General features: G+C 40.3%; 1 protein-coding gene across 12 annotated transcripts in view; it reads left to right on the top strand.

The window, feature by feature from the left end:
* The window catches only part of LOC126916030 (gastrula zinc finger protein 5-1-like), a 27040-nt gene extending 3096 nt beyond the window's left edge, over positions 1-23944 (top strand). For 5 of the 12 annotated variants that reach the window (XM_050721424.1, XM_050721451.1, XM_050721433.1 and 2 more), the window contains 6 exons: positions 4105-4413; positions 9196-9339; positions 10115-10275; positions 11239-11526; positions 12222-12462; positions 13966-23944. In XM_050721424.1, coding sequence (XP_050577381.1) covers positions 4105-4413; positions 9196-9339; positions 10115-10275; positions 11239-11526; positions 12222-12462; positions 13966-14211 — 1389 coding nt within the window. In that variant the 3' untranslated portion in view covers positions 14212-23944. The other 7 variants (XM_050721394.1, XM_050721386.1, XM_050721398.1 and 4 more) reach the window with 7 other exon arrangements.

Below are 23944 nucleotides of genomic sequence, written 5' to 3'. Positions count from 1 at the left end.
GCTTTTAAATCCGACCAATTTCACGTGGACCATCATGGTGCCGTCATTTTACGCTGCAAACTAACGCGCTCGTTCCAGCAAATTACGTCGGGAAAGCCTACAATACTATCGCGTTAACTATTCAAGAATCTCGCGTACGATCGTTTCGAATAACAATACAACTTTTTAATTCTCCTCTTTTGTCGGGAAATTCGTATTTATGTCAGTCGTATGACGCGATTCCGGTTGGAAAATTATTCTGGAAACATTATCCGTGAAAAGAAGCGGAAATTCAATAGACGTTGGCTGAATAAAATATTTGTTTGCATTATTACTACTTGATTTATGAGATAATACGCAGAATACCGCAAATGACGACGACAAATAATATATTTCCTCGTTTCGCTACGTTCGTTACGTTCGTCGAACCAGCCTGACGTGAGCACGGCGAATCGATAAATTGTTTAACAAATAATCCCATCTCCAAAGGATATTTTCACGTTATTTCTTTAATTCTGCCTTCCTTCTCGTATTTTCAAAATACCATTCACCCCCCTCCCCCGTTGCACGTTCCATGTTTCATTATGTTCGATGTCAGCGAGCAATTATTAATTCGAACGTATAAAATTGTCTTGCTGGCATATCCGAGTGCGAGAGAGGAGCCGATCGATCGACTTATTAACGGAGATATTTGTCGCGTTATTTTTACGCGAATTCGCTCGATGGACGAACGACGAGAGGCGATAGACGAAGGACCCACGTAATCAGAAGTCGGCCGGTTGTTTTGGAAATTTTTAAACCGGAACGGTCATTAAAATGATTACTGTTTCCCCTGCACGGTTTCCGCGTAGCGACGAACGCGTGCACCAACTTTCGCAAATAATGAGTTTTGAACTCGTCCATCGCCGGATCTATTTATTAAACATTACAAAATGCGCTGCAATTAAGTGGCGCGCTTCAGGCTACCCCATTGAAACTCCTATGCTCGAGTTCGTTCCGTTTACTTTTTCTTCTCTTTTCCTCCGTCGTTCTTTCTTTCTTTCTTTTCTTTTTTTTTTTTTTTCAAACATTTTCAGATAAAAATTAAAGACGGGCTACGCGGATAAATAGCAAGTTAAACATCGCGCGATAAACAATTCCGTTTGACGATTAATCGTAAACGAAATCAAAGCGATACATAGCAACGGTTTGAAACCGGTAGGATCTTCCGTTCTCGTTTGGTAATTTTTCATATTTTTTTCAGCAGAATTTCCACGCTGCGCGCGGACGAACGCAATTTCATCTTTAACTTTGATCCTTTTCCCGCTTGACAAGCGAATTCTGAAATTGCAAGCGTTTCCGCGTATCTCATTACGAAAATCTATCGTAATTCCCACACCCCACTTTGTCCCGATTCGTTCAAAAGCTCGTTCCCTCCATGGATGAATATTATCTTCGTTAATTTATTAAGTATCACGTCGGAGGCACGACACGCGAAAGCAAACGTATTAATATGCGCGCGATAATTACGATACCATTGTGCGTAGCTTCGAGTTGCTCCCATCGACTATCAATATCTTCCTCTGTTATCTCTATCTCTCTCCCCGTTGGCTTTCCTTCTTCTCCGTCCCACGGTTCTCTTCTACTTGTCTTTCGCGAATTTCTTACGTTAGAATTACGCTGCAAGGGTATTCCGATTATACTGTGCTCTGGTAGATGTTCGGTTGGCAACTAAGTGATCGCGGATTTTGTCAATACCATCTAATGACAAAATCCGCAATCGCTTAGCTGCCAACGCAATACATCGGATCGATCAAACGTTTACGTCAGCCGGCGAAATTATTCGAGTAACCCGTTTCCAGAAATCTTTTACGAGTTTGCTGCGTCTCGCGCGATTACGTCTCAGACGAATCTAAAATTTTACCTAGCAGCTGTAGGATATTTGGTACGTTTCAATTAATCCATCCATTCCATCCATTGCGTTAATAAGTCTCCACTATCTTTCACATTTATTATATATCTTTAAGGTGGCGTTTACAATGCATACCATACACTTTGTTTCAGACGAATCTAAAATTTTACCTAGCAGCTGTAGGATATTTGGTACGTTTCAATTAATCGATTCCATCCATTGCGTTAATAAGTCTCCGCTATCTTTCACATTTATTATATATCCTTAAGGTGGCGTTCACAATACATACCATACACTTTGTTTCAGACGAATTTAAAATTTTACCTAGCAGCTGTAGGATATTTGGTACGTTTCAATTAATCCATCGATTCCATCCATTGCGTTAATAAGTCTCCGCTATCTTTCACATTTATTATATATCTTTAAGGTGACGTTCACAAATGCATACCATACACTTTGTTTCAGACGAATCTAAAATTTTACCTAGCAGCTGTAGGATATTTGGTACGTTTCAATTAATCCATCCATTCCATCCATTGCATTAATAAGTCTCCACTATCTTTCACATTTATTACATATCCTTAAGGTGGCGTTCACAATGCATACCATACACTTTGTTTTGTTTATTAAATATACGTTCACAACGAATATCTTCCGTAAAGGTTTCCGGATTTGTTTCGAGGGCCATAGACGCGATCTCGACAGTCGTGTCCCGTTAGAGAAAAAATGAAATTTCAAAAGGTTTCACGCGATACGTAGAACGCGTACATGAAAAATGTTCGAGTACTTTCACTGTAAATTCCTATTAGTACGCGAGCCTCTCGCAAGTTAAATCGATCAACTGCATCCTTTACCTCAATCTCTCACCTGCGTAAGCGCGTCATTAATATTCGATTCTCAGAAAACAAATTACTTACGTCCGTGAGTTCCTGCGTTACAAGAAGAATGACGTACAAACGGTAGGAAATTTCGAGACGAATTTCAAAAATGGCCTTTCCAGTGGCATCGCTTTCCTCCGCTTTTCCATTTCTAATCACCACGATCTATACATCGAGATTTAGTTAGCCGAGGAGAAATTTATAGGGTCGATTGTTCCGACGAGTTCAAATAAATTTCGTCCTTGGGATATTTCTCTATTTTCTGCTCTTTAAAAGCTTCTCGTAGTGTCTCAAACGATGCCCAAACGATCGTGCCATCGCGAGACTTTATATTTCATTAAAAGAGCGTTCTATTTCGGGTAATGTCATCTATCGTTCAGCCGGCTCTGATTTCGACTAGCGAGAACGTTGCATAGACAGGAGCGTAGGTAGCGGGAAGCAAACAAAAACGAATATCGTCTTTTCCATTATCCGCGTCTATTTCAAGCTCCCCTTAATCAACTATCGGCGGAAGTTTCAAAATAGTCTATCCATCGTGATCGAATCAACCGATTCGCGGTGTTATTTAAAATCTTTTGTATCTCGATTTGGTATCGCGATACCGAAGAGGTTGCGGGGCAAAAGCAGGATACCGTGGCCAAGTGTTCGTTGATCTGGTTAACAAGTACGCTGCGGTACGGCGCGTACAAAGCGGCTCGCGAAAGTATCGCAATACTTTTACAAGCTTCTTACGCGTGTAAAAGATCGTGGAATCTCGTTAGCTGCGTAACGAGACGCGGCGATTGGGATTACGTTTCGATAAATCGAATTTGATAGAAATTTAGAAACGTACACAGAAAAGATATTTATAAAAACACACTGTAGAAAGATATTTATTGGAAATACGCGCTTCGCAAGAATAGTACAAATACCACGATGCTAGAGTTTAGTGCACTGTTCGCCATATCGATAAGCCACGTTATTTGGCCAGTCTATCTTTAGCGTTTAATTAAGACCACTGTTTATGTGCTACGTCTTCGACAAGTGTACTACAAGTGTACAATCGTCTTGCAACCTCTACCTACGTTCCCCCATTTCTTTCGATATTTTATTATCACAGTCGCGATCTTCGTGAACCAAGGTCGTGAACCAACGAAAATATTCGTATAACGCGCGTACCATACCTCGGTAAACAGATTTCCGTGACGAGTGTTCGAATGCTTGCGCGAGTCCGCTGTTCCTTCGCCACGCGGTTGCCGCGTAACGTCGAATACAACGGTCGAGGATCACAGGATCTATTTGTCTCGTGGCGATAAATATCAAGATCCTGGAGAAATCGGTCGCACCGGTTAACGCGTTAATAATCGGTGCTTGCAGATGGAATATGGGATCTGGAGTTTTCACGCCGCGGGTGAACTTTGGGGTGACCCGCGTCTCGCCCGAAGGCACCCGATTCTACCATCAAGCGCGACACAGTTGCTGCCGAGGGCCGCGTTCGCCCTGAGCGGACTCCACCGACCGGACATGGTGCCGTTACCGTTGACCTCCGCCGGGCCGCCGTACGGACCTATGGAATTGGTGACGAAAAGGGACGATGATCGAGTTGCGGAGGAGAACGAGGAGAAGGAAGAGAAACAGGACGACGACGAAGGGAACATCGATCGAGCCGACGAAAACGATAACCAGGTACAATTTGGGATTATAATTTTTCTGTTCTTCTTTTATTTCCTAGACTGTTTACGATCGATTCTCATTGAGAATCGTTGAGGTTATTGGACGTACGAACAGAGAAACGCGTGGATAAATTATAAAATAGAAAATATATGTAAACTCCCTAAGAGTTCAAACGCGAATAAACAAAGGGACTTTCTCTTTTTAACGGACAATGTGACTTTATTTGTCGTTACGGACGACCGATTTGCCAAACAGTCATTTCACAGACGGTTAGAGAAGAAGAAGGATTTCGAGCGGTAGAAATAGACACGATCATAAGAAAGAAATTATTATTTAGAGTATTAAAGATTGACAGAGGAAGAGTGGTAGTTTAGGACGTGGAAAATCGATTCTCGATTGTCAGGTAGACCTTTGTTAGGTACAAAGCTTTGTTATTTATTATTATTTATTCTTATTAATTATCATTAATTGTCGTTTACCTCTGTATTTTATTTAAATATTGTTGCAATAAACTCGATTTTCAGACTTAAGAATCGACCCCTGAATTATCCGAAAATTGAACGTTATATTTTAATACAGAAGTGTAATAATAAGTAGGAATATAATTTGAGCTGGTCCCGATCCGCACGCTAGCAGTGTTAGCCTATAATTGAAAACCCCGAAGCCATTGTCACGTAATAAATGGCGAAGTGTTATAAAAAAAAGGCGAATGAGCAATAGCCCAATTGGCATGCTTTATTAACACGACAATATTACAACTCAATTGTAAAATACAGACTGAACTAGGGCTGGCTGAAGTCTCGACTTCTATATGTTTTAATGTGGTGATGTTGAGGGGCTCGGTGTAGGTTATAATGTGGAAAAGTGTACGAAGGTCGGGGGTCAATGTCTTATCCATGATGTAGACTAAGGTGTGTCATAGGTTCTGCGTAGGCTATCGTGATAAGGTGGTGATGTGTCCAAAGGAGTCCGAAGCTCAGGGGTCGGTGTCTTATCGACGATGTAGGTTGCGATGTGATTGGTGTCACGCCATCGTCGCCTGTCTACTGTCTATGGTCTGCCTTCGTTCCAGTCCATTGTCTATACGCTGTCGATGGCTTGAGTGCTTTAGAAAAGTAAAAAGACCAGACGTAGAGTTTTCTCAGAAGTGGTGACCACTTCAACAAGAATTATAAGTAAATTATTTTGGCGTGGTACTGTAACTTGGATTATAAGAGTTTATGGTATGTTTGATTCTAGTTGAATCTAATGCTTCAATCTAAAGGCTAATGTCTCTTTAGTCTGCGGACCTGGTTCGTCGTGTCAAGTAACTGGGTAACTGATGGGTTTTGGTGGCTGTTAACTCATGTTATATCTGTTACTGAATTTGGATATTTCTTCTCTAACTGTGGGTATCTTAAGGTCGCGATGTATTGTTTCATTGGTAGCATACCAAGGTGCATCTATTGAGGATCTTAGAGTGGGATTATAATTTAACATTTATATTCCTTCGAAAGCGGTAGGTGTCGTGTCGTGGGAGATTCGAAACGATGGACGTAAGTTGTAATACTGTAGGATCTTATCCTGCAATTAGTTTACTTACAATAAATGAATTAAACAGGAAACGATGGTTGTTTAACGCGAACTAATGACAATAACGTATTATTATTAAGACAACTAGATAGTTAATTTGCAATTCTCGGATCCGAGGCTCTCTCGATAACGCTAGTGTCACGTAGGAGACAGAAGAAATCAAGAAACCAACCGTCGGTGATCTCCTCGGGTCGTAGTTCGAACGTTCCGCGAATAAGGTGAAGAAATTGATCCTTGTATATGACGATAGAATTTATTATTCAAATCCAACAGAGTGACGGTTCCAAGTGTTACAAGAGACTGGGGCGAGCGCTTATTTTGGAGGGTTTTATACTGAGGTTTTAGTCCCTCTGGAGGGGTTGTCGTCTGGCGTGTCGCGTAAAATCACGAGTCGCAACTCAGACTATAAAAAAGCAAGAAGGTCGAGCCGAAACGCAACTATCAACTTTCTTTTTATTACGCTTTATTATACATTTAATAGTCACAATTGAGTATACACTGAATTGACGCGTATAAATTACGCTTTACTCCAACAACTTTACATAAATTAGGTAGGCGACTGATCTAAGGATAGAAATCCGGTAAAGAGACGTTAACTGTCCGAAAGATGGAAAATCAGTAAAGTTTAGCGACGATGTTGCGGCTAGCGATGGATGGGTCTGAGGACGCGAAAAGAGCTGATTTGTTAAGGACAAGTTTTCATTAGGAGAGTGAGGGAAATAGACTTCGCTGTCAATTGGCTGATTTTCTAGGGTTTCTAGGTGCTAACTGCCCTTGAGAGAAAGTTGCTAGCGGAAGATACCGAACGTGAGAGAACTAACTTCCCCGTATCTTCCCGTAGTAGACAAATATGTAAAGAACATCATTGGAAATAAAAGACGTTTGTTTTTGGTATGAAGGATCTTGACAATGAAAATGCCAAGATTTATGGCGGGTCCTTAGGAATAATCGAGGGTACGCAGCAAGGATATGTAGACATCTGGTTGTCATCTTGCCCCAGGTGTGCTGCCTGGTCTCCGATGCGGATTGAGATGTGGTTGATGTTACAGGTGTATATCGGAGGCGCCTAATCCGTTACTATTTGGTCATTGTTTCGATGGCTGTGGCATGCAGGATGTTTAGCCTATCCTAATTACCGTTTCTCGAGCGTGTGACACTAACGATATTCTCTCGACAACGCAGTTCACACTCTCTGGCTTCTCGACTCACACTGACTGTTGATTCGTTTTCGTCCCTTAGCAACCCCTTGTCTTTTGTCTTAGCCTCGTGTCCTTTGTCTTAGCCTCACCACGCACATGTTCCGCAGCCCCTTGTTTATAATTCGCCCGACACTTGCCCAGGCTCCTCGTCCACGATACTGCGATACTATAAACAGGTATTGGTACAGGCGACGGCGAAGTTTCTATTTTATTGTTTTACTTTTATTCCATAGTTGTATCTTATACCATAGCTGTAATTGTTTATCGATAATATATGGATTATATTTTGTTGAAATTTGTTGTGCGGTAGATATGATGCGTGTAGGGCTTTGAAGTTTCAAGTAACGTTTGGAATAACACGAGGTGGTTGGTCAAGCTGCCCGCAAGAAACACTCTTGATGTTCAAGAAAAAAGGCTTATTAAACCATTAACGATCGACAGTCAACAATTTACGATCAGCAATTGACGATCAACGATTAACAATCAACGTATCTCGAATTGTGTTTGCTTCGTTATGACGCTAAACCTTCGAGGCAGAATAAATCTTTTGCTCGAAACCAAACGGATTCTTTTCTTTGTTGAATATCCTCGATATCCCCACTACGCACGCGTTTATTGGACGTCCGCGACAGTTGTCGCATTCTTCCGAATATTCGGCGAAAGAACCGCAGGGATATCGAGGTACACTAGGCCTCGAAGGTATAGCGCATTGTGTCGCGAAGCCGTTGGAAAGTTCCGTGGTCGAGTGCCGCCACAAACAGACAGAATTTGCAATATCGTAAGTAGATAGGAAAGATTTGCGTTATCAGATAGGTAGGTAAATTGCGAAGATTTATTTATACTTCTTTGAAATTTGGATACAACGTATGACGCGCGGTTGTGAACCATAGTTGGATATAATTGCGAATATCATAGACAGGTAAATAGCGGAGGTTCGGGGAAAATTGGAAAAATATTTCTACGTATGGATATAATATCCGATGGAATTTTTCTACCTTTCCACGTATCGTGAGTTTTGTATAATACCTTAAGACATATTTCGGGTGAACGATTCGTAACGTTTTAGAATTAGGAATATTATTAGGAACGTAGGTAAGCAAAGGAAAGAGCAATATAATCTAATTCTGCTCTCTATTCTGTTCCAAAGCTTCAAATTAGATTCGATGTCGGGCCATTAAATTTGCAGAGAGGACCTATTAGTGGTTCAGATGCTTGAAATACACGGCGAACAAAAGATTCCAATTTCTCCTCGGACAATCTATGTTTTTCCTTTGAGAAATGAAATCTCGTCCCCTCGTTGTGTATTTTCGCTAAGCATCCTCTCGTGTAATTTCATTTTCCTTCGAAACACGTTCCAATTTTCGCGAACATTGCAATTACCGTTATCAGCAGCGCTAAGACTTCTCGGTATTCTGTTATTCCGAACGCTAAGACTTTCCGTTACTCGGTAGCTGTTGATTAAGCTACTTGGGTCGTTAGCATAAAATCAGAAAACTTTGCAAAGGTACAGGCAAAGTTTGCGCTAGAAACACGCGGCTGTTGTTTCCTTTCTAAATAACGCCAAATACATGTAGCATCGTGGACAAAAGGTCTAAGATATCGGCCGAATCGTAAACAGAGTGGCGAGAGCCGCGGCATCGTCGGTACATCGATGTGTCTTTTTAAGTGGACAGTTTTCGTGGAAAGGGCCTGCGTGACCCTGGCCACGGGTGTTTCGGGACACGTGTTCCGAAGGACGGGAAAAGGCAAAGAGACGCTAAAGGCAGAGTCAGTTGAGAAGCCGGAGAGAACGGATGCAAAAGGTATGCAGAGTGTGAATTGAGAAGCGAGAGCGAGCGAGCGTAGAAGCCGGAGAGTGTGAATCGGGAAGTCGAAAGCCGCCTATGAGAATAAGACGTACGACGGCATTGTAATCATTTCGTTGCTTCGAATATCATTTATTAAATCAAAACATCGTTACTCGTCCTTTCCTCTAAGACCCATTTAGATACTACATACATAAAGATTCTGTTTGATCCTGCAGACTACCGTACCGAAGGAAAATGACGACAACGAAGACGCTGGAGACGAAAGCGACACCGGAAGTACGAACAGCTCGCATCGTTCGGCCAACAATAATTTATCCACGAAGCTGCTCGATCCCATGTCCTATCTGACTTTCGACAAGGTTTGTCCAATTAAGAATACGTATCTGAGAAATATCACGTACAAGCTACCCTTTTTAATTTACCCAAATCCGAATTAAATCTCAGTCGAGTTACTTACATTTACGATATCGAATTTTCGTTTCTATATACCTACGTATTTCGTGTATCATATATTCTACGTTTTACACATATATTTTACATCAGACATAGTCTCTGATATTTTATTTTGTAGCATCGATATCGTCGATGATGTTGGTCGCGTAAAATACAAAATACGAATTAAAGTATTTCAGAACGGAGTAAATGAAATTCTCGTAGATTGTCTATGATCCAGTGCCACCGATTCGGTGTTGGTATCCGATTAATACCTTACGCGTTGATACGGTCGAAATGTACGAAAAAGAAGAGCGTGTCCGTGGAAAAACCTGCATGTGCCAGCTCGTAGTCGTAGAGGACACTCAACGTTTGCTCAAAAACAAAGAAATAATTAATCAACGTCTATCGATACTTGTATTTCTCTCTGTGGAAGCGGTGCTGCGACATCGTCTTCCAGGATTATCGATAAATTATTTAGTTTTTCACTATTGCTACTATACTATAGCATCCTCGTTGACGCGTAAAACGAATTTGCCAACGAGAAGATCAGAGTTTCTCGATTTCGGCGCTCGCAGCGTTTTCTACAATCACTCTTCTCCTATTAGCAATTACATTATTAAGTTACAGCGTTATTACGTACATTTGGCGAGTGGTTACGTGACTGAACAAAAGTAAAGGAGAGATTTGCTTTCGTAACAGGATGGAACGGTTACACCGGTTCTTAATGGCTGGGTCCTCGGCGCTTATACCGCCATGCTCGGAAGACTTTCAGCAGCGACCGCGGCTCTCGAAGCTACAGAAATCCCGAACATTCCGTCTGACAGCGACTCCGAGAGCGAGCATTCGTCTTACACCGAGAAGTATGCGTTCTTTCGGTTATCAGCCACTTTTGCCAAACTCCAGCTCGTCCTACGCTTTACACCGTAACGTGCTTAACTCGTCTTGCCTAATGCGAGTCGAGCATTTTAATTCTTCTACGGTTCAGGTCGGATAAGACGATGGAAGAGAGACCGGGAAAGGAAATTATATATATATATGTATGTATGCGCATCGAGGCAAAGAGATGTTTGAGCGCAAGGTTTTTATTTAACACGCCATGGAATCGATAAAACGAGACCAATGAATCTGTCCAGTCGGAGGGCGAATCTTCCTCCCTGCTCAACAATGCGAGCGCGTTTCTGATATTTCAAAAATTCAAAGATAAATGGCGTCGTAAATCAACAGCTTTGAAGGATATTGACCAGCGTTGAGTTACGACCGATCCGTGAACAACGATTACGAAATTTAAAAAATAAAAAGAAAGAGAGAGAGAAAAAAAGAAGGAATCTTTTTAATTCCGTAGTGCTCCTCGGCTGGAGCGGCCTTGTTTTTTTCACCAGTTTCCCGTACCGTGATTTATTCCTTTCTTTGCTTTCTCTCGTTGAAACAGCAAACTTGATCGAAGAATTTCACGCGGAAGTTTAAAAAGAAAGTTGTACCGATCGTTAGAAATTCTATGGAGTCTTAGGAACAAATTAATAATTTCTTTGAATTTCCTTTCGACGCCAACTTTATCAATTTCATCTCCGAATACTTTATCCTGTACCGTTTCTGTCTCGGCGTAGCTCTGGCTGTTACAATCTTTACGCCGCGAATATTTTCTGCGAATTCAAATCATAACGAATATAACGAAAGAAATTTTACTTTGGATATTTTATATATTTTAAAAATCCACAGTCTCCTAATTATATATTACGTCTACTTTTCCGTTACCTTGTTATTCGCTTATTATTTCACACTCGGCCTATTATTCAAAGGAATTGAAATTCACGATGGGCTTTCAGATCTCGAGGTAGCAGTCCGAACGTGAGCAACGCGCATCGCGGTTATTCCTGTGGTTCCTGCGACGTGGTTGCTCCAACGAGGCCAGCTCTGCGAAAGCATATCGTCGATTGTCATCCACCGGTACCCAGCGCGGAAACCGGAGAAACGAAAAGTTGTCCGTCCTCGGGCTGTGACTTCACCACGAACAGCAGATGTGAGATGGAGACTCATGTGGCTGCACACGTGGCACAGGGTATGACGCCCACGGGGAAGAAGCGTACTCTGGCTTTGCAACGCGTCAGGTATAGGTACTTAGCGCTTGCTTCGATCACTGTACTTATATCTCGTCGTTCTTCGTATTGTTCGAAGTAATTGGAGAATCGTAGGATCTGCAGGATGTTATACGGAAGGTATAATAAAAGGTATAAATAGATATTATTGGTGACGTTGAACGTTTAAATACGATATTACGGGTCGACGCTACGTATTTCAGGAATGAGAGATTCTCTAATTATTTCGGACAATCCACTCTATCGTAACGAAAACAACATATCGTGTGTAACTTTGTGGCATTTTTAATTCATGCCCGATACATCTCAATTTCTGCGAGCAAAATATTTATTACATTACGTAATTATTACGAGTATAATTATACGACAGAAGTACTACGTCTAATTAAATACGAAGGTTTCATAGAACCGGTTGATGTCTATTCGACGACAGATTATAAATAATTTCGTATAATATCGTTTCCACCGTATCGTGAGTCTAGCTTCGCCATCGTTAAGGCGAACTACGCTACTTCGTTTTTAATATTTAGAAAAATTCAGTTCGCGCGAAAAATAAGGTCGAAGCTGTTCGTGTATGTACACGTATATACGAAAAGGTGGAGTATAGAATTGAAATGAAATTTATCGAAAAGACACCGTGTAATTTGTTTGCGTTTAACTTATCTTTCAGACGAGCTAAGTAGTTCCGACTTATTGTACCTTTGAATGCGCAGATATGAAAGGGAGGAGTATCGGTGCTCGTTATGCTCGTACGCGTGCACCATCGAGAAAGCGTTCCAGAGGCATTTGAGGGCACACGCGAAAGGCACGGCGCCGGAAACGAGGGTGAGCTGCGCTGTGTGCGGCGCGGACAGATCGTCGGAAGTAGATCTGAGCAGACACATGAGAAGGCATCGCGACGACCGATACTTTTGCTGCGACATTTGCATCTTTCGCACGGTACAGTTAAAAAAGGTAATATTTTCCCTCGGCACAAAAGGAAACTTCGTTATTGGGAACGTCGACGCGTATAGAATTCTAAAGCGACGACACAACGACGAACGTAATCGATGAACTTGGATTGTTTGGAATTCTGGTTGAGTGAAAAGCTCGTATAATCCCTGGACGACCGTAAATTCTACGATACGCGTGCTGGTCTTTCGAATCTCGTAGAACGCTCGGGATACGCTCTACTTTCACCTGTAAATCAACAGTTTCGTTCTATGTAAATACGTATATCGTACGAATCTACGTACGAGTTTTTCCAGCGACTTTTCGCTCATCCGTGAATATATTTAAGACCAACGTACATATACGGTTACATTATAGCAACGAAAAGCTTCGATGAATGAGACACATTGACGTCGAATTCAAGACGTCGATCTATTATTGCCGTGGCGATGCAAAATGTAGCCGATGAGATCGCGTTACATAATAGAATCGTAATTCTCGGCTGCAGCGTGCTTTTACACGTAATATTCGATACATATTAATATCGAGAAAAATGTACTGTATTAATCGTAGCTCGTTATAATTTCGCGTATAAAGTTGTTTATCATACGTCGACATGATTTACATATTCGTATAAAGTTTCAAAGAGGATCGCTCTATTATATTAATTATTTGTTCGTAAATTAGAGCGCATTATACTTTTATTAATATGTATAAGTCATTTATGAGAAGATGAAGCGCGATCATTATCGATTGACATGGATCAGTTTGTTTTAGAATTTTATACCATATATTTCGTATATATACTTCGAATTATATAACACCGACTACAAAAATTACTAGCATTTGCATATTAATTGATTAAACGAGAAATTTTCTTCAATGTACGCATATCGATTCATTAACAGAACGTATTACGAAATATGTAGCATGAAAATGAAATTTAAAGTCTGATTGAAAAAAAAAACGCTTCGTTGAAAAATAAGGATATATGTAGTATCGGGGTCAAAAGGCCTAAGATATCGGCCGAACCGTAAACAAAGTTGCAAAAGCCGCTGCATCGTCGCGTACATCGATGTGTCGTTGGGTCTTTTTAAATGGGTAGTTTCGTGGAAAGGGCCTGCGTGACCCTGGCCACGGGTGTTTCGGGACACGTGGTCCGAAGGACGGAAAAATGGCAAAGAGACGCTAAAGGGGGAGTTAGTTGAGAAGCCGGAGAGGACGGATGTAGAAGCCCGAGAGTGTGAATCGGGAAGTCGAAAGCCGCCTATGAGAATAAGACGTACGACGGCATTGTAATCATTTCGTTGCTTCGAATACTACTTATTAAATCAAAACATCATTACTTGTCCTTTCCTCTAAGACCCATTCAGATACTACATACATGCAAATACTTTCTATCGTAAATACACCGTATGATCTTAATTTGTCCTCCCTCTTGTTGCTTGTTCTTATAATCGTTCGTTCGCCTACTCGGCCTCGTTTATCTCGTCTATTCTCTAACTTGTAACTTTTATCTTTGATCAGCTCATCCAACACCGACGAATGCACACGGGCGAGAAGCCACACCTTTGTCCACACTGTGCGTACCGAAGTGCACGCCGTGACAATCTGCGTAGCCACGTTAGACGAGTGCACAAGAAGGAGAATTTGTATTGCGATACGTTCAGTCCACGCGGTATGCTGTTGACACCCACCGTCATCGGAAGGGACAGTCCTCTGGTGCAGAGCCCGGAGTCCTCGCCGTCGTCCAACTCGGAATCCACGAACTAGCGAAGCAACAGGAAGCTTGAAGAGGAACGTGGAAGTTGTGGCCGGGGATCGAGCGGTTCGTCGTTGTTTTACACGTCCTAACTTTGTCAATACTGCGACTTATAGATTTTAGAATCGCGGAGGAGATTTTACATTGGCAACGAAGATCGTGTCATCGCTGTACCAGCTGCTTGGAAAATCGACATGTTTGATCGTTTTGAAGATGTTGTACAATTATTAGGATCGATACTATCTTAAAAGTATATAAAAGGAGAATAGATGATAGTCTTGGAATGTATAATTTAATGAAATTCGATGATCGGCAGAGCGTGGAATTAATTTAGATTTATTTTTGAAATTTAGTTAAATTTAGGTGAAAGTGAACGATAGAGGAAATTACGCGTACCAGGAGCTTTAAATTGCCGGTAATATTTGCAACGCGAGATTATGGTTTTCAAGCGAGACTAGCGACGGTGAAAATAGTCAGAAGTTGCGACAGTAGTTCCGAAAGGATTGCAACTCGGTTCTTAGCTCGATTATACGAATTATACGTCTACGATCCTGACGATAGACTACGATACGAAGTATACGAATAATAATAAAAAGAATGAACTGAGGAGAGTGCGTGCAACTTCTGGCTAATCACGATCGACCTTGCCCTTAGTACGTAGGAATTATGTAGAGAATTGCATGCGAACGTCGATAATTCAATCTAGTCTTTGAATTCTAACGTGATCTTATTATTAGCTGATTTAATTATCAGAGTCTCTTCGTTGATCAGAACGTTGATGAACGAAAGTAAAGCTGCGCAATGGTGCTAGAGTCGTAGACTGGATTATAGAGGAAGACTGAAGTAGATGCTTTCACGGTGTGACATTCGTCCTTTGTTTCCCTTTACGCCGTCATTCAAATGTACTTGAATCGGCGATTATCAAGACTGCTGTCCTGATGGCCAAGAGATTCTCGTATTACGGATCGATACGTCTTACGATTAATCGACGATTAAATAATCCTCGGTAAAGTTCAAAAGGAAAGAAACACGTAAATTTAGCGAAAAGCAACTTTAGATGTAATTAGATGAATTTCATGCGAAGACCACAGGTGAGAGACATGATCTTTTCATTTTCATGTCAGCTTATGATTCTTCGTGTTTATGTTGAACGGAAGAGTTTTAACGTGCCATAGCTGAGAATGGAAACAACCAGTTAGGTTCAAAGATGTAAGTCTTTTAAAATGAACTAACAAGTCGGTGAAGCTTTACGAAAGATATCGAGACAAGCGATATTTTAATATTACGATATAAAAACATTTTGAAGAGGATGGAAACCGACTTCTTTTGAAAACTGTTCTCTTGCAAAGAGTAGGAAATGCTACTCGTCGTCTTGCTCGCCTATGGTCCTCGTACTCGACGGTGTAATTCACCGAATTAAATTTGTTTAATTAATTAAACGTATCGATAACACTTATTTACGTGATACGAAATCTCTGGTCTCTAGGAAAGGTGCTATTTTGCAAGGATAATTTTAGCGTCGCGTCCTTCCATATTTAAGCTTCGACTATAATTATAATTGTCCAGCCGTCTAATTACGATCGTTGACGGTATCATTGACGATGATATACATTGTTATTCTTATTATTACGTATTATTACACGTGCTATTATTACTGTTTAGCGTAACAGGAACGCGGTACTATTCTTACGGGGTAATGGAGATCGCAACGATACGTTACCATGTAATAGCGTGTATACGGTGTGTTCGTTAATTGAGGAAAGAGCAGTCCGTGGTAAATTTTATCGAATTTTTCATATAGATAACGATAAGCGACGTGAAAGTCTTCTGTTGGCGGTCGATGATATAATATACGTTCGCTTTAAATAACTTAGGTAAAAAGAGAAAAAAGCAAAAAACGAAGAAAAAATATGACAACGGCGTTGTTTAACTTTTTCTCACGTGTTAGATAAAAGAAAAAAAAAAAATAGCTAAGGAATCGTACAAGCGTGTGCATCGAGCACAGAGTGCAGGACTTTCCAACGAAACTACAATACGCAAGCAAACTTCTTATGTGTCTCAAGTATAACTCTTAAGTCGAAAGCTATAGTAGTTCCAAATGCAAACTATTAAACGATTGTCGTCTGTAATAAGCAAATTCACCGACGTTCTCCCGAGAGAGAACATCGGTTTTACTCTGTCCTCACTTGACGCCTATGGAAATTATTATTAAAATATCGCAAATTTTTTCTCTCTTTAGGATCGAACACCGTCCCCGAAAAGAAACGATTCGATTTGTCTGTCGTGGATTTTCTGCGTGAAAAAAAAAAATGCAGAGGAAAGGGGGAGGCGATAAGGCGAAGCCCAATATACATATAACATAAATGTGTGTCAATTTTTAATGTATCATAACTACGTTCTAGTCGATAACGGTTTTTACGGGGGGGAAGATAACAAGGCACGGGAAGAGGATCTATGCTCCTCGATGCGCAACGTTATGGCTGCGATTAGTACGCTACATTTTTTCTCGTCCGAGACGGCCATATTTTGCGTTTCGCAAAATAAGAAAAGAACGAATAAGAAGCGACTGAATTACGGCGGAGAAAAATTATTACGGTCGATCGAATCGATAAAAGCAACGAGCATCCAATGATTTCCGCTGTCAGAATTTCAAGTCGTTGATAAGCTCGAAGGAAATTATTTGCACGAGCCACTTTTTCAAACATCGAACCAATTAGCGTTTCTTTAAAATAATTAGCTGCGTTTGTTTGAATTTCTCAATAAAGAATTCGTATTACGCAGTTTGGAATTATCTTGAACGTGCAAATCAAAGACCGAGTCACTCGCTCGTTTCGTCGATCGTTTTTTAGCTACGACAACGAATTCTCCAAACGTAATAAGATATTTTAATAATTTATACGTATGAGAAATTATAATTGGAATTTTCATATACAAGGAAACTTCGTTAAATTCGTTGATCCTTACGTCGAGCAATAAACGACGTTCCTATTGATAATTTTAATTTCTACAGCATAGCCGCGATAGTCTGGTCAGTTTAACGCGCAAGCTGAAATTCCAATTTTCTCGTACACGTTCCAATGAATAAGTTTGAAAGCGTAAACGATACTGGTAGAATTCGATCGATCGTAAGAAGAATCATCAACGTCACCTAGAGCTGTACACATTTTCTCCGTCTACTATGATACGTGTGTTACGTGTACAGTATACAATACTTTCTTGCTTTTTGATATACGTATATTACATTCGAAACGATACTTTATATTTGTGAGACGTTTATTCCAACGGCGTGCGCGGCGAGCTCGCGATATCTTTTATAAAAGCGTAGTATGATTTTACGCGTAATAATTATGACGCGCGTGTGCAACGTGGCTCCCTTGGTCGTACGAAAAGACAACAAAAGAAAAAACAGAAAAGACAAAAAGATGAAAAAGAAAAAAGAAAGAAAGAGAAAAGGGAACCGAAGAGACAGAGCTGAGGAAGATCCGTCGTTTCTTTTGTTTTTTCTTTCGAACTTTCGTGCATGCACGCGGATGCGATGCTCTGCCCTACGCGTGATAATAGTATTTTTGGTACACGGTCGTGCCACGATAGCAGCTTCCGATCGGAACGGATATCGCGGAACGACGATTGTTGATCGTTGGTATATCGGTGCGTTGCGTATTGTATTTATAATGATAATTCTATTTTTGATAACCGCTCGATTGATTATTCCATTTTAGATGTTGATCGTTCTACGAGGCCGCGTTTAGAATAATTTTCATAGCTTTTAAGATACGTCGCGGGAACGAGCAACCGATACGATCCTTTCCTTTTATTCGCATAAGCATCGTTATAGAACGACTTGGTCCCATGGTCCATGTGAAACGTCTCGGACGTAGATCATTTCGAAACGACGAGAGAAGAAGAATAAGAAGAAGAAGAAGAAGAAGAAAAAGAGGAAAAGACAAAAGAGAAATAACTTTGTCACTTTATCGCTTTGTGAACGGATTGCCTTTCGCGAAATGGACGTAGAGCCTCCTCGAGCCGAACGTGTAACGCGATTCATTGGCATTCTGTATTTGAGTATACGGCGGTGCATAATACGTACGATATAGCAAAAAGATCTTTTTATTATTATACATCGTATCGTCCGAACGATCGATCTCAGGTGCGTCCGAGATTTATTCTAATTAATTAACTCTAGCAAGCTCATTGTTCGTAAATGTCGTGCCAATAGCGAAGGGATAAAAGAAGAAGAGAAGGGAGCGCGTGCCAAAAGACGAGAACGAACGATGGAACGAGAATGTAGCGTTTTAAGAGGATACGAAAGAATCGAGAGAGCGGAGGCTGCGAACCAGTCGGATCTGCTCGATCGCGTATCCCGCTTCTCGAGTTGTTCCTTCGTTCGACCGATTCGAACGATGATTAATCAATTAGTCGGATAATTAACTATAAACGGAAATGGAACGGGGATACCGAGCGAGCATCTCCGTCTTGTACGGAATTATACGAACTAGTTGTTACAATCTTTTAACTGTTGAATTTTTGCAGTAGATGGTAAGTGTCTTAACGTATACCTTATATAAACTACACGATAATATATTCTATATTAATGTTTCTTAGATTTACGTACGAACGATCGTCCGCGAGCTTTCGTCGATCATCGTCGTCGTCGAGCACTCAGAAGGCAATAACTTACGAATTAGTCTGCATAATCGATTATCGTACAAACTTTCGAACGATACAACGCTCACGCGTTGCCGTTGTTCGAATTCAAATTTGGACATTCCGTCGTCGATGGTTCCAAGCGCGGTGCAATCCTTGTGAGAATCGACGATTTTCCATGTAAAGCCATCGGATCGATCGATTCTGGATACCTTCGAGGAATTCACACCTACGTAACGATATTGTCATTATGATTCGAGAAATTTGTCATTGACGTAGAATCGCGATATACGAGGAAAAGAGAAGCATTACGATTTATACGTGTAATATAACGTTCGAAATTTGGCAGAGAAGAGCGAGAGCAAGGCGAAAGCAAAACACGAAGGAACGCAGAGACGAAACGTAAATAAAACGAAGGAGGAGATCTCCGTGGAAACGAAACGCAAATAAAAACGTGACAGGTGTTTAAATTTGTCGAAGGACGTCCGGATAAAAAAAAAAAAAAAGGTCTTAAACATTAATACAATCTAAATGTGATAATATATTTGCTATATTGAATTACGACGTAATTATTACATATTCTAATTATTGATAACGCGCGAATCGTACGGCAGAAGCGAGCAATTTTAAGAAAGTCCGTCTATCCGTGTGAATTGTATGGCGTGTGCAGCAGCAAGGTGATCGACGAGATCGGATTTCTTTTTTTACGTAAATCGAATACCGTGCCAAGAGCTTCAGCGTCTATTACCATCACGATCGGCTTGGACAAGTACAAAGTATTCGGATAACTTATTTTTTGATTATCGATGAACGACGGAAAAACAAAGAGAAACCGATCACGCGACGATGAAAAGAGCTAAAAAGAAAAAAAAAGAAAAAGAACGAGCGAATATGCTCCTTTAAAAATACACAGTCCTTTAGATACAGCTTGTTCGTACGAATTATCGACGAACATCGAATCGAATTAGAACGACGAACGAAATAAGAAAAGAAGAAGCTGAACGAAGTAAAATAAAACGAGAAGCACGAGGAAGAAAGAGGAGAATCGTCGCGTCACCTTTGTCTGCGTTTGCGTTCGATAGTACACACGGCAAATCTAACGTTCGGATTTACGATTTGCTTCACGAAATATAAATTAAAAAAAAAAAAAAAGACTCTTGCGCTCTACGCATATATATATTATATATATTATATATAAATGTATGTGTATGTGTGTGGGTGTGCCTAAAGATTTTTTCTTCGGATCTATCTATTTCACTCTGTATTTACCATCTCTCTTTGGCCTTCTACTCTCTGTCGCGTTTCCTTGCCAACGTTCTTTCGTCTCTTCTTTTCTTTCTCGGGAAACCAACAGAGAGTGGACCGGTTTGATTGATTCTCAACTGACGATCTATTATCGTTTTCTTTCTTTTAATGCTCGATTTTTACATTAGACGATCTTTCTCTTCTGTACGACTATTCGATACGAATATCATTTATTATTATTATTATTATTATTATAACGTGGTGTGCTAAGCTAATTTTATATTTATTAATTTTTTAATAAATTGCTCGCACGTTTCACCGATTAACAGTAAGATGGATAAAAAGCGAAGGAACTAGAAATCGTCAGTTGAGGATTAATCGCGTTGTTTAACAATTGTCTCTCTGTGTTCCGGTTGTACCTATAATATATAATATATATATATATATCCCATCGATCGTTCCTCTTGATAGATGCAGTCGCGTTGTAACCACGCGCGTGCACGGTGCATCTGCTTGTGTAGACGGTCGTAAGCGATCTCGTGTTCCAGAGTATACGAATTATACGTAAGGAATATTCGTCGATGTTTCCGACGATCCGAAGAACCAGATAAAAGTAACTTATTGGGAAAAGAGATATTTTTACGCTTTGATGTTTAAACAGATGTTTCGTTCGAATAGTATGTTTATAAACACGTGACCGTTTTTGCTGTTGTATCGACAGATACTCGATCAGCGTGTCCACGCGTATCATTTTCGCGTCAATTATCGAGTCGATAGACAGCAAAGTACGATCGTCTGTTCCGATGTGAGAAACGTCTCTCTGGGTAACTAATCTCGGTGAACAACGGCCAAACGAACTAAAATCGAGACCATAAATCGCTTGAGTGATATCTTTAGTTCACCATCTTTCGTTGTGTGTAGCACCCCTAGACGATACGATAGTTTTTATCTGGTTTTATCTCGTATACTCGAAGCTACGTCCCTGTTCATTTGCTAACTTCGTGCGTATGAAATTTAACCTTTCTATCCGGTTCCTATTTCCACGTTTCAATCATCCGTGACGTACCACCTGTTTCGTAGTAAAACCTCTGCGATATATAAATTGTTTATTATGGAGATTTTTCTTAAATAATTCCAAGTACATGTTATTCTTCTTGAGCATTTTTCCGCTGTTAATACGGTTCTTTGATAAATGCATCAGTGTTTCATAATCGTATTACCGCGTTCGTTACGACAGTCTGATGATATTTATGATCATCGTGAATGCAAAATTTGAAATTCCAAGGTACTGTTATTTGCTTGGTATTTATATAAACTCAGTCCACGTCTTTATAGTTTAAAATCTCTAATTCGGTGGATATTTCCTATCGTCAAAGATCAGCCACAATTTTTCTCTTCTCTATAGGCTCGAGTCTACCGTTTGGTCAATGCAATGCTGCTAATTTCAGTCGAATGCTGCTAATTTCAATGCTATCTACATATATCGACTTTCTGCCTTTCTATAGCTACCTTAGTCCTATATTTTCCTAATTCTTCTTACCTAAGTCTTTTTTCCAGCAATTTCGATACGATCCTCTCTGTCTTCTACTAAATTCCTCCAATATCTCTCCGCTAAAGAATTATCAACCAGCTTTATCTCCGCAATCGTATCGGATAACATAGTTTTTCAATAGTTCGTATCATACGTTAACTTTATCTTTCGTCCTTTTATCTTTTGCCATTGTTGCTTCCATAATGTTCCCTGGCGTAAAGTGAACAAAAATGCTGCTTTAGAGAGGAAACGCGAGCAGGCCTATATTCGGAAAATGTGAAAAACGGTAGGCCTAAATAAATGGACAACGAAAAATTGCGAATTTTATGTACAGATAAATATTCGTATTTTAAACGAGCGATCACAACGACTTCGAAACGAATTCTAAAGACGCTAGAAAACACGAGACGCCTAAGCTGTCGAAGCAACAACCCCTTTCGGTGCATCGCCAACACTTGAACGATTTCACGCGACACGCAGTTCGATCGAGAGGCGTCGCGACGCTGATCCTTAACACCGTCCCAAAGATCGTCGACTGTTCGTAACTTTAGATTAATACAATTGAAATGCGGCCGTCGCTACGCCTCTCGACGTACGTGCGAAGGTTCGATGATGTTCCTTGTGGTCGAACGATCATGAAAATCAGCGTTTAATTTATTCGCTCTTTGTTGGAAGATCAAGAAAGATTAAAAAATTTCGATGGAATTTTATGACAGCATTCGTAGACTTATTTCTTAACGTGTTCCGTGCCGCGAATTAATTTGAGCGAAACACGTTTTATCGTCACGATGTCTAATTAAATCTTCGACGATGTAATAAATCGGTGATCGATTCTGAGCGAACGATTTTTCCTAGTTTTTTTTTTCGTCAAGATTTCTCTAGTCTCTGGTAATACGAAAAATATCTGCAGATTTTCAACTTCCCGTAGAATATATGACGACATTACGTGTAACGATATTCAAGATACGAAATTAATAATATATTATTACGCTCTAATCTTTCTTTGTACGTTTCTTAAGCATTTTCTAATTGGAGAAATCTTGCAATCTTTCACGCTCCACGACAATTAACACGAGCCACGTCGTAAGGATCGTGTTGACCCTTTCGTTAGGGAGAGCCTTCTTTATAATTCTATAATTAAGTTTACGAAGATATTCGCCACAGGGAACATTTTCCGCATAACTTAACGGCGTGAATGAGAGAGACACGATGGACGAACGATGCACGCGTCACGTATACGGATCTCGAAGTCCGTGCACGCGCGTTACTCGCGTACTCGCGCCTCCAGACGTACGTAACGATCAGTCTTAAGGATACAATTAACGAGAAAAGTAAACGAATAAACTTGTCGTCGCCATTGTGATTTAAGGTAGAGGAATTGACCCGTGATTGGTCGCTCAACGTGCAACACCGAACCGGCGTTCGTGACTATTTAGATAATTTAAGATAAATTGGCCAATTGATATCGACATCCGGTGTAATTGTCCTTGGTAAATTCTGTCGCATGCAGGATGCTTTGTGGCGATATCGATAAACAAAAAAAGAAAGTTCGCACGAGACAGTTAGTTTGTCTACCTTCCTCGAAATCGATGATTCATTTCGCAGTCGAATTATTTTTACCTACGTTTATATATTTCTGTGTTTTTCCGATTAAAATATAGTAAAATAGAAATATTATATACTTGGTGAAATGGGTCGAAACGATAAAACGTAAATGTCCCTTTTACGATATCGAAATTGCCGTGATCTTCAAATTTTTATGTCACAATTTCTGTTTCGTTTCGAGAAGCGAAAACGCTTTGAACATTCGAAGCTTTAGCACGATTTCTGTATATTTTCCTTCCTAAGAAATCCTTTGAAAAGAAAAAACGATTGTGATCCAAAGACTACAGCGAAGTTAACATCTATATTCGACTCTATCTACCTTTGTTTATTCTTTAAAAATTATTAGAATCATCAGAAATTTCATTCGTGCAGACATTATCACAGTATGGGGCAAATGGTTTCTTTCTCTTTGACCTATACGAAATTTCATTTGTTAAGCATCTTCAACAACGAAGCTTCTCGTGCGGTATCGATACAAGTCTCACCGATTGACTCGTATTTGCGTTGAACTATTCGTAATTTTAATGATGCAGGATCGCGAGAAATCGCTGTATACTCGTCTCATTTTAGACGAAAATGAAGGAAAAGACAAAACGTCGGTCGGTGGTGTTTCGCATTCGAGAACTCTCGGGCCAAAACGTTTACCTGTTTGTATTGCCGGAGTCACTATTTGGCTTTGGCGCGATAAAGTCTTAATAAAGGTTTCATTAAAATATTTA

This window comes from Bombus affinis, chromosome 1, assembly GCF_024516045.1.
Source record: "Bombus affinis isolate iyBomAffi1 chromosome 1, iyBomAffi1.2, whole genome shotgun sequence".
Taxonomy (NCBI): Eukaryota; Metazoa; Arthropoda; class Insecta; order Hymenoptera; family Apidae; genus Bombus; species Bombus affinis.
The sequence above is the reverse complement of the archived record's forward strand: the minus strand, read 5'-3'. Positions and strand labels throughout refer to the sequence as shown.